The sequence below is a fragment of the Cynocephalus volans genome, chromosome 16 (assembly GCF_027409185.1).
Source record: "Cynocephalus volans isolate mCynVol1 chromosome 16, mCynVol1.pri, whole genome shotgun sequence".
Classification (NCBI taxonomy): domain Eukaryota; kingdom Metazoa; phylum Chordata; class Mammalia; order Dermoptera; family Cynocephalidae; genus Cynocephalus; species Cynocephalus volans.
Genome location: NC_084475.1, coordinates 8,739,145 through 8,751,963, shown reverse-complemented (window position 1 = coordinate 8,751,963; position 12,819 = coordinate 8,739,145). Strand labels below are relative to the sequence as shown.

The window sequence follows — 12,819 nt, the reverse complement described above, 5'->3', positions numbered from 1 at the left end:
TGTTACTAAAATGAAATGTTTTAAATTCTATAAAATATTTCCCTTATAAATCATTTATATTTCTATCTTCTCTAAAATTATTTAATCTGTCACTGATTTAAGTGAAAATTTGTTTAATATATTCATGTCACTGGATGCTAAAATAAATTCAGCTGTTTTTTTACTTGAATGTAATATTTTCCTAGCTTACTGAATATGTTTTTATTCATTTACTTCAAGTAAATAGCATATTTTTCATAAACATTTCCTGAGGAATTTCTTTCACTTGTATCTCAACCATACAACAAATAAGGAAAAGAAGAGAATGCAAGTTAACCTAACATTAGCCTTTACATCTAAACATACGTTATTTTACAATTCCAAAATTAAAGTAAGACCTGGTTGTAATTCAAAAAGCATTAAGAAACATTATTTCTAAAACTTGGGCATTTTTATTTATATTTTGGCAGCTGGCTGGTTCAGGGATCCAAACCCTTGACCTTGGTGTTACAAGGCTGTGCTCTAACCAACTGAGCTAAACAGCCAAACCGTAAACTTGGGCACTTTGAAAACTTAGGCATGTTTGAATTGCCTGGTTTGAATCAGGGTGAGAAAGAAAACCTGAAAATAAATTTAAAATATTCTTGTAACCACTGATAATATATGCAGAAAGAACTCGGGCAAATTTCTAATTACTTTTACCAACATTTAAGGCTAGAAATGAATCTAAAAATATATCTTTCATTGGTTTAGTTATATATATGTGATTGCCATCCGAAATTGTCAAGGGCATTACGTTCACCTGGATACTCTCAGGTTTGATGATTTAGGGAGATCCAGTAAGCTCCATATGGAAAGCCCTAAATGAAAACCTTCCTTTCTCCTTTCCTCTTACTCATCATTTAAATCTTATCATTCACTAAGTCCTGATTCATTCCTCAAAATTTCTTCTTCAGTTCCATTCTCACTACTCCCACTGCCCCTCACCCAGATATTCTGTGCAAAATTACAGAAGCACAGAAGCATAACATCTTTGAGTTAAAAGGGACTTGACATATTTATTCTGACTTCCTCATTGTATGATGATTAAACCAAGGCCCAGAGACTTCCTGATGTCATGTATCAGACACTGAATAGCAGTGCTGGGATTAGATCCTCCATTCTGTAATGAGTGGGACGCTCTCTCCCTCACTCCATTCTGCCTCTGACTGCTCTAACAGACTAGGCATTGTCCTTATCCACGTTCAACCATTACCAGGCTACTCCTCTTATAAAACATGAGATCCTAAAACTCACGCTCAAAAATGTTCTCTGGTTCCCCAGCATCTACAGGATAAAGTTCAAACTTTTAAATCTGAAATTCAAAGTCATGCTTAACCTAGCCCCTGGTCAACTATCTTTAATCTTTTAAAATCTACTTCTTAATGCATAAGGCATCCGCTGTGGCTAAATAGTTTTGCAGCAACCTTTCTACAACTTACCAATTTCAGCATTCCAATCCCAGTTACCTGGAACTAATAAAATCTTATAAAACTTCACAAAATCTTACAAAAGCTCTTTTCTTCATAAAATATTACCTGCACTCTCTCGTGTAATCACCTGCTGGTTTAGATGCTTTGAGCCATAGTCAATTTAACACTTCATTACACACTTTCTTTTCCTTCTTAATGAAAGTGTAAATGGAAAATGCTTTTTTAATTTTTTCTATCAATCACAATACTAGCATATACTATAAGATATAAAGTAGATATTTAACATAATAAATTTTACTAGATGAAAAGAAGTAATTCCCTTCAATTTTCTCATTAAAGCTAGTAAGTCCTAATTCTATGACTGCTCTTAACTGATTTATGGCAGCTCTACCCCAGTGAGGAGAAAGAGAGTTAAAAAGAGGGAGTGACAGCGACATACTCCTCAAACTCCTTGAACAAACCACCCACCGTTACCACCCCGTTGCTATCGCCGCTACACACAGTTTTTTCCCAGCCATATGGAAGCCCACATAAATTCGTCCACTGATGGAAGCCCACATAAATATTCCCATCTCACTATGAAGGTCAGAACTAAAATTTTACTTTCTACCATCACTAAGACAAAATGAAAATACTATTAAAAGATTTATATAACAATACAACATCACCTTTCTTTTCAAGCTTTCTAATAGCCTCCTCAGTTTCGCTTTGTTTTTTTCTGTACAAGGTTTTCAATTCTTCTATTTCATTATTCTTTCTTTCTAAAATCTGAAAATATATTTAAAATGTTTTAGTATACTTCACTGTTTTAAGTATAGAGCACATAATTTTTATAATGCAAGTCTCACATCTAATCTTATGTTTCCCCCCAAAACTGTAAAAATTATAGTGCATTGAGAAAATTATTAAATATACTAGAATAATTGATTATCTGAAAGAAATGTGTTATCTGTTCAGAATTTTCATGTATCAATTTTTAAGGAGAGTATAAATAATAAATAAGGTGATTCCCTAAAATATAATTCAGAAATTAAACTGTCATAAAGTGGCAGAGATAAGCCATCAGAAACTTGACACGTTGGTATAGTACAATTCACTCCACTGCACTGGAATAGAACATCTTCAGCTAAGCATGTCCCTGAATCCTCCCACAAGTGCCCTTCTATCATTTTAATTCAGAATAACAAGAATTCCCAGATATATGGAAAGATGACAGGTAATAGGCTTCTTTTATATATAGCTCTGCTAATGTAAATCAGAAAAATCATCTCAAAATGTCAAAAACTGCATGAAAATTATACATCTTAATTTTTATTGTCAGAAGTTTTGAATTTAATCACTTAATAAAATTTAATCATGATTTTATAGTTCAAAATACATCTATACTTAAAAAAACAAAACAAAACACAGAAATAACCAAAATCCAGGAAAGTTAGCAAGCAGGACAAAATGCTAATCAAGAGGGGGAAACCCAAATTAAGGCAGGAATAGGAATATTCACTTTTCTTACAGTTGGGGTATATTTCCTATATACCCAAAGTCAGTTAAAAAAAAAAGGGGGGGGGGATTGCTCACCAATGTCTAGCTAACTTTTTCTTTGTGTTTTTATTACCAGCATTTTACCTTTCCTTGTTTCAATCCCATCTCTAACACTAATTGGTGAATAAGAAAAGGAGCACATTTGACCCCTGATCTCCAAAAAAAAAGCAAAAAAGGAAAAGAATGTATGCAAATAGATAAAATACTAAATCTTATTCCTCCCCAATTCCTGACACTTAGAAAATGCCATACAAGCAAAAAACTGATTAATATACTTCCCAATTCTGGAATAAGACCAAGGATTTTATTTATATTTTACCTGATACTTCAAACTAGTTGCTTTGCTTTCTTTCTTTACACAGAATTTATTTAAAAAGAAAAGATCCTAGATAAGGATTTTATTATTAAATGTTTTTTTTATAATATATCTTTGCAACAGACATACCAAGAAGCCTATTTCAAACTCTATCACCTGATTTTACCAAATTTATCTTTTATATTCATTTATCTTATACATCAATCTTACACGTCAATGTATTCTATTTCATTTGGACATGTTACACTGAAATTATATTATTGATTCTCTAACATATTTATGACAGAGAACTGTTTTTATCTAAACAGCTTAAACTAATGTAAAATTCTAGTAAAAGAGAAATATTTGCCTTTAAATTTTTAATGGGGGAGAGGAGAGAAGAAGGAAAAGGATTCAATATTTTTTTCTCTAATATACTATCAGTGGTTTCCTTCAGGTTGCTTTGAAAGATGAGCTAAACATGCACCTAACTAAATATCAACATATTTTAAGCTTTTAAGAAAGCTTGCACATGTGATGTTATGGCCTCACCTACCAGCCTTTGTCTCTGTCACTCAGTTTTGGGAAGCAATTTCATAGACTTACTTTTGAAACAGTAAGTGCAAAATTTCTATTTGTATCAACCTTCATGTATTTTAAAAACAAATACATGATTACAACTAATTTTTTTTTTTTTCTGTCTTTTTCGTGACCGGTACTCAGCCAGTGAGCGCCCCGGCCATTCCTATATAGGATCCAAACCCGCGGCAGGAGCGTCGCTGCGCTCCCACGGCCGCACTCTCCCGAGTGCGCCACGGGCTCAGCCCACAACTAAATTTTTAATTATGATTAAAATAATGTATCAACTCAAAAATTCCATGTAAGATAACCATAAATGATGACCTTTGCTCTGCCAGTTAAAAAGAAAAATAAATTTTATTTAAAAATACAGATTGAAAGCTTGGAAAGCATAAATCCCAATGAGTGACTTATAAAAAGTTTCATTGTCAGTGCTAGCATTACAATGTATGCAATCTGTATCAAACAGAACCAAATCCAAGAGTTCCTTTTTAAATTAAAAAGGAAATTCTAATTACCAGAAAGCTGAGAGAATATTAGGAAAAAACAAATTCTAGTATTTATAGTTGATATCTTATTTCAAGTTTCACAAAAGGTAATGATAGAATGCAGATAGAGGACTATAAGAAGGCCAACCTTAAAACAATAGTTGAAGAAGAACCAAAAGATAATGTAAATATAAGGTTTCACATACACACATATGTTTAGCAAATGAAATTTAAAGATCAACTTTTGCTGGGATATTACTTTAGCAAATTCCATTTACAGCATAAACTATCTTAAAATACATAAATAAGTGGATCAATAAATGTATAAATGTATGGACCATCACAAGACCTAGAATACTTTAAATATTTAATATAAACAAAAGAATAATTGATATACTGTATATCCTACCTTCTGAACATCAGCATCATGTTTCTGCTGCAGTTTAAGCTTTTCTTCGTGAAATTTAGCTTCCATCATTTTTGTTTTCATGTCCAACTTCATGGAAAAATTGTAAAGGTGTTATTAATTACTTTTCCCTTTGGCAAAAGATACATCATTAAATTAAAATAGTATAAAAGAGAGTATCACTTTCCACGTTACCTTGTAGCCACAGGTTCTAGCCATCACATTATATATGCCAATATGTTGACTGCATTCTTTCAATTACTTCCAAATTAATTAACAGTCTTTAAAATAATTTTCACTTGATAACCAAAACTAACAATACTAAGTACAGATTCATCAGTTATCTCCGACCTTCCTCCACCAAAAAACAAGTCATTTTAAAATGACTTTTGACTTTTGCTGTTCCATTTAAATCCACACAGTACTTTATCCTTTATTATTTTTCATTTCAGTATCATCCAACCTTTTAATTTTTTTTCTTTGCTCACATCTACACACTCATTTAAAAATACTCTTATTAACCTACATATTTAAACATGACAATTTGAGAATAAATATCCACAAAAATCGCAAATTACTGATAAATGCACGTTTCTCTTAAGAGTTTTCCAGTTCTCTCTCCCAGAATCAACTCTCAAAGCAGTGACTTTATCTCCTTTTCAGTATTCCTTAACTCCTAACCACCCCAAACCAACACCACATGCAACAATGTTCTGAGCAAAGCCATCAAAAAGTAGCCAATGCTTGTAGATAATGAGTGCATCCTATAATTAAAACAACAGTCAGTAGTGACAGTTAAGAAAAGCAACATAAAACTAATGATCAATTAATTTGGTAGAAGAATTTGGCTACCTGGTTCCTTACTGTTTGAGAGTATATACATTAGAGTCTGACAGACCTCATTTCTCTCTAATTCTAATCCCACCACACACTAACTTTTGTGACTTTAGGGAAGTCAACAACCACTTTGACACTCTATTTCCTCTTCTGCTAATTAAGAAAAAATATCCTTACCTCAATGGATTGTGAAATTTATATTCAATGAAATAATTTAAGTGACCATACCCAGTAAAATGTATGGCATAACTTAATGTCCATTGTCAGATGACTGGATAAGAAAAATGTGGCATATATACTCAATGGAATACTACTCTGCCATAAAAAAAAAAAAATAGAATGAAATTTGCCATTCACAGCAACATGGATGAACATAGAGAAAATTAAGTGAAATACTGCATGTCTTCACTTATAAGTGGGGGGGGAGGGAGGGAGGGAGGGAGGGAGGGAGGGAGGAAGGAAGGAAGGAAGGAAGGAAGGAAGGAAGGAAGGAAGGAAGGAAGGAAGGAAGGAAGGAAGGAAGGAAGGAAGGAAGGAAGGAAAACAATAATACATTAAACTTCAAAAAAGAAAAGAGAGAGAACAGAACTGTGGTTATCAGTGATGGGAAAGGGGGAGGAAGAGGGAGACTGACAAGAAACTAGTTGAGGGTCACAAAGATCGATTATGTTTTGTAAACGTGAGTATACTAATTATCCTGATTTGATCACCACATATTGCACACATGTCCTGATATTCGATTCTGTACCCCACAAATATATATAATCAATAATAAATAAATACAAAAATACATCTTAAAAAAGATATCATATGGCATAAAGTAGGTATTCAAAAATATTAGTCTACAACCTTCAGGAAACTTTTCTTTTAAAATATTATAAATGTACTATCAAATTATTTTCTTGAAAATTTTTGAAACATACTTTATATTTTCAATTACTATTTCAAATACAAGATAAATAATGAATATAAACTTAACAAGGTAAACATGCATGATCAAATCAACATATCAAAATGAAATTCACAAACAAAAGTTAAGGTAACAAAGATTCATGACTTTTAAACATCCATGAATGGGGGAGAAGGAAACAGTTAGCCATTTACTTTGCAAAAGGAAAAAATTCTGAATGTTTCCATTCTCTTGCCTTTAAATCACATGATACTCTTTCCTCATTTTTGTAGAAAAAGGGCTAGGTAATCTAATTCCGTATGAAGTTACTTAACAGAAGCATTTTTGGAGTATATAAAAAAGGAATTAAACCCCAAAAGCAATAAGACAAAGCTGGCCAGGTAGAAGGGACAAGATTCATTGCCAGATCTTTCCATAATACCTCCTAGAGAAATTAACATACCCTCAGCTTCGGAGGGTCAACCCTAAATACCATGGAACTGTGCTGCCATACTCTAACCCATTGCACTTCATTTGTGCCACCTCAATCTTTATTGATCAAATTAGGAATAAACACCTGACACATGCTTAAGTAATCCATTAGCTAGTAAACAATCATTCAGATTCTCTCTCTCAAGAATCTGCAAACAGGAACAATTTGACTTTGACTTTTCCAATCTGGATGCCCTTTATTTTCCTGCCTGATTGCTCTGGCTAGTACTTCCAACATTATGTTAAATAGGAGTGGTGAGAGTAGGCATCCTTGACTTGCTCCTTTTCTTATCATCCCATTCAGGATGATATTGGAGGTGGGTTTGTCATATATGGCTTTTATGTGTTGAGATTGTTTCCTTACATACCTAATTTACTGAGTCATTATCATGAAGGGATGCTGAATTTTATAAAATGTTTTTTATGCCTCTATTGAGATAGTCACGTGCTTTTTGTCCTTGATTTTGTTGATGTGGTGTACCACATTTATTGGTGTGCATATGCTGAACCATTCTTGCCTCACTGGGATTAATACCACTTGATCGTGGTGTATAATTTTTTTGATATGTTGCTCTATTCTATTTGCTAATATTTTTTGAGGATTTTTATATCTATATTCACCAAAGATATTGGCCTGTAGTTTTGAATTTTTGTTGTATCTCTGTCTGATTTTGGAATAAGGGTGATGCTGGCCTCATAGAATCAGTTTGGGAGAATGGCTTCAGTTTCAATTTTCTGGAATAGTTTGCAGATAATTGGTATTAATTCATCTTTAAAGGTTGGGTGGAATTCAGCAGTAAAGCCATCCTGTGCTGGGCTTTCTTTTTTGGAAGACTGCTGATTTCTGCTTCAATCTTGTCACTTGTTATTGGTTACTCAAGCTTTCTGTTTCTTCTTGGATCTGTCTTGAAAGATTGTATGTGTCCTGAAATCCATCCATTTCCTCCAGGTTTTTAAATTTATTGGCATGTAGTTGTTTATAATAGTCTCTTGTGATTCTTTGTATTTCTGTGGTATTGGTTGTAACATTTCCTTTTTCATTTCTAATTTCTGTTATTTGAGTCTTCTGTCTTCTTTTTTTAGTTAAACTAGCTAATAGTTTGTCTACTTGGTTTATCCTCTCGAAAAGCCAACTTTTTGTTTCATTGATCTTTTGTATCATTTTTGGAATCTCTATTACATTTAGTTCTGCTCTGATCTTAATTATTTCTTTCCATCTGCTAATTTTGGGATTGGATTGCTTGTTTTTCAGGTTCTTGGAGGTGTGGTGTTAGGTTATTTATTTGAAATCTTTCTATCCCATGTTAAGAAAAGCCTAAAGACTCTACAAGAAAACTCTTAGAGTTGACAAATGATTTCAGTAAAGTTGCAGGATACAAAATCAACACACAAAAATCAGTAGCATTTTTATATACCAACAATGATTTAGCAGGAAAAAAAAATCAAGAAAGCTAGCCCATTTACAATAGTCACCAAAAAAATACCTATTAATCAACTTAACCAAGGAGACACAACAAGAACTAAAAATCTCTACAACAAGAACTAAAAATTACCATTGAAAGAAATTAAAGAGGACACAAAAAGATGGAAAGACATTCCGTGCTCTTGGATTAGAAGAATAAACACTATGAAAATGTCCATACTACCCAAAGCAATCTACAAATTCAGTGCAATCCCCATCAAAATACCAATGACATTCTTCACACAAATAGAAAAAACAATCCTAACATACATGTGGAACAAGAGAAGACCTTGAATAGCCAAAGCAATCCTGAGCAAAAATAAATAAATAAAGCCAGTAGCATAACACTACCTGACTTCAAATTATACCACAAAGCCATAGCAACCAAAATAGCATGGTACTGGCATAAAAACAGACACTCAGACCAATGGAAAAGAATAGAGAACCCAGAAATCAAACCACATACTTAAAGCCAACTAATATTTGACAAAGGCAACAAGAACATACATTGGGGAAAAGAGTGTCTCTTCAATAAATGGTGTTAAGAAAACTGGACATCCACACGTAGAAGAATGAAACTAGACTTGTACCTCTCACCATATACCAAAATCAAGTAAAAATGGATTAAAGGCTTACATATAAGACCTGAAACTATAAAACTCCTAAAAGAAAACCTTTGGGAAGTAGGACTGAGCAAAGGCTTTATGAATATGACCCTAAACGCACTGGCAACAAAAGGTAAAATAAACAAATGGGGTTATATCAAACTAAAAAAGCTTCTGCACAGCAAAAGAAACAACAGAGTGAAAAGACAACCTACAGAGCAGGAGAAAATATTTGCAAACTATATATACATCCCACAAAGGATTAATAACTGGAATATACAAGGAATTCAAACAACTTAACAGTAAAAAAGCAAATAACCCAATTGAAAAATGGGCAAAAGAGTTGAATAAACATTTCTCAAAGGAAGATATACAAACAGCCAACAGAAACATGAAAAAATGCTCAACATCACCCAGCATCAGGGAAATGCAAATCAAAACCACACTGAGATATGATCTCTCCCCGGTTAGACTGGCTATTATCAAAAATACAGAGATAACAAATGCTGGACAGGATGCAGAGAAAGAGGAGCCCTCCTTTACTGCTGGTAGGACTGTAAATTGGTGCACCCGAAATACTGCCGTTCACAGAAACATTGATGAACTTAAAGAAAATTATGTTCAGTGAAATAAACCAGGCACAGAAAGAGAAATACCACATGTCTTCACTCATAAATACCATATGTCCTCACTCATAAGTGGGAGCTAAAAAAAATAAAACAAACAAATAAAAAAGGAAAGTAAGAAAGATACAACAATCACAATAATACTTTGAATCTTCAAAAGGAGAGAACAGAACTGACGTTAGCAGATGTGGGAAAGGGGGAGAAAGAGGGAGGATAAAGGAGGAATTGGTAAAGGGCCATGGAAAACAATTACATTGTATAATATTGAATATACTAATTATCCTGCACACAGGTATTGATATTCAACTCTATACCCCACAGATATGTACAACCAACTATGTTTCAATTAAAAAATAAAAATAAGTAAATAAAGTAAAAAAAAAGAAAGAAAGAAAGAATCTGAACTAAGACAGCAAGATAGCTAGTTTGGGTAGCAAACGCAAGTAACTCAAGAGAAAGCAGATGAATCCAGTATACAGAACAAAGCAAAGCGAATACACAAACAGAGAAAAGATTAGAAACCACATAGCACCTGAAATATGAAGCAAGGAAACTTAGGCTCCAGTGGTCTTGATAACACTAGGCATACTTAATTCAAAAGGATGTGTCACTTTTCACTTTAGTAGCTTGATGGATCTCTGTTCTAGCAACTAAAGAGATTTATCTAAATTCTATCTTTCTGGTTATAAATTTTCACTTTGGTATAACATTAAATTTAAAGAAAAGTTACAATAACAGCATAAGAAATTCCCATATACCCATTACCCAGATTCACCAATTTACATTTTGCCCCATGTGCCTTATCATTTTATAGCTGCATCACCATCTACATATATATGGAGAGAGACAGAGACAGAGACAGAGAGAGACAGAGAGACAGAGAAAAAGAGATACATGCATATTATTTCCCAAATTATTTGTAAGTTAGAAACATCATTCCTCTTTATTCCTAAAAGCTTCAGGGTAGGTTTCCTTAGAACAAGGACACAGTCTTTCATAACCATAGCACAGTTGTCAAAATTAGGAAATAAAATATTAACACAATAATATTATCTAATGCAGGGTTTATAGTCAGGTGTTATAAATTATCACAATAATGCCATTTACACCTTTTTTTTTTCCTGATCCAGGATCATGAACTGCCTTTAGTTGTCATATCAACTATATCTTCTTTAATTTGGAATGGTCTTTTTTTTTTGTTTCTTGACCTTGACATATTTTAAGAGTATAGCCAGTTATTGAATGTATCTAAGTTTGGATTTGTCTGATGTTTCCTCATGATTAGATTCATCAGATTTTGACAAGAATGATACTAAAGTGATGTTGTGTCCTTTTTCATTGTATCATATTAGGAGGATGTTGGTCTGTCCCCAATTTCCAATGTAAGGTTTAATAACTTGATTGAAATAGTAAACACCAAATTATTATTATAAGACTAATGTTAAAAGAACGTTTCTCCACTGCCATCCTTAAAAATATTAAAAGTATCTCTTCTTTGAAATCTCTTGCCTTGATGCTGAGGAGTAGCTCTATATTTCTTTCCTGTACTCTAGGGCATGATTCATGATAAATCATCAGGATTACAACACAAACACAATTTTACTAGAATAACATACAAAGACAACAAAAGGATACAGTATTTAAATGTACATGTAAATATAAATATAAATATAGACATGTATATATGTGTGCATCTACACATACATATAAGTGTATGTAAAAGACAGTAAACAGCATTTCTTAATTTAGTTTAACACAAAAGACTGAAATTAAAAGACTGAATATAACAATTCTAATTTGTTCAACTTCCATGTAACCCTGACTCCAAACAACATTTAAGTTTTCTTTTACTAGGATCAGAATATACACTATCCATTTCAAATTTAAGACACCAGGATATCTACTTTAGACAATAACATAATAACTAATACCAAACTAACCTCCTACTGTTAATGACAATAAAATGGGATAAAATAGATGACGTAACTGTTCTCAGATACTGGACAACAGGCAGTGCAGCACAATGATTCACATAAATTAAGCTCCGCAATAATTCATGCTCTCTGCCTGGGTACAACTGGAGTCCAAGTAGAAGACCATAGACCCACTGAGCTGAGAAGGCAGAGGTCAGAGTTCAGAGCAGTTAAAGAAGCTGGAATCTTAAGCACAAGGGCACTAGAGAGGTCTGAGCTGCCCAGCAGAATCCTCCACCAGTGCTTGACCATAGGCTTATGGGCTGGGATGTGTGTGCATTTGATGAATAACAAAGTATGGCTGCTACAAGGTAGAGTATGTAACAGATACTACAGATTAAACAGTGCTCAGAGATATCAAAGGCCCTACCCAGCCAGTGAAAGCACCTTCCTAACAGCTTGTGAACACCTGGATCCAGCAGAATCTCCATAAAGGGCACACCTTAGTCCTACCCTAAACCTGCCTAAGAAAGGCTAGAATCAAGTTATTATAAGATCCTCAGAGTGACCGTTTGTAGGTTGGGTAAGATCATGTTGAAGGGGTTTGGTTAATATCTTCACCTTTCCACAGATTTGCCTTAATAGAATGTAAAACTAAGTCTACACAACTTAAAGGTGATTGACTCATAACTGAACAGCCTACAAGAACAGAAGAAAATCAATATTCTATGAAGAAAAACAACAGAATTCAGAGTCTCTATAATGTATCACCTACAATGTCCTTTACAGAGAAATTAATAAACATAAAAAAGAATAAAAATAAAATAAAATTATGTTTGCAGGCAAAAATAAAATAAAAGGAGATAATAAGACCCAAGATGACATTATTTAGCACAAAAATATTTAAAGCAGTTAATACAAATACCTTCAAAGAATTAAAGAAAAATATTATTTTAATGCGAGAACAAATCTCAGCAGAGAAGTAAAACTTATAACTGAGAATTACAATAATTGGAAGGAAAAAATGCACTATATTAGCTTAACAGAAGATTTAACATAGCAGAAGAAAGGGTCTGTAAATTTGATAACAGGCCAATAGAAATTACAGAGTCCAAACACCTGAGAGAAACAAGATTGAAGAATCAGTAAAAAATAAGCAATACTTTAGGAACCTGTGGTACAAAATTAAAGAGTCTAATATACATGTAATTGGAGCACTTACAGAAGAGTGAGACTG

At 33.2% G+C, this 12,819-nt stretch overlaps 1 protein-coding gene across 4 annotated transcripts in view; it reads right to left on the bottom strand.

Moving 5' to 3' along the window:
• Positions 1-12,819, bottom strand: part of CEP112 (centrosomal protein 112) — a 539,861-nt gene that overhangs the window by 395,424 nt on the left and 131,618 nt on the right. For all 4 annotated transcript variants that reach the window (XM_063080878.1, XM_063080876.1, XM_063080879.1 and 1 more), the window contains 2 exons: positions 4,762-4,848; positions 2,120-2,219 (listed from right to left, as the gene is read on the bottom strand). In XM_063080878.1, coding sequence (XP_062936948.1) covers positions 2,120-2,219; positions 4,762-4,848 — 187 coding nt within the window. The remainder of the gene's footprint in view (positions 1-2,119; positions 2,220-4,761; positions 4,849-12,819) is intronic.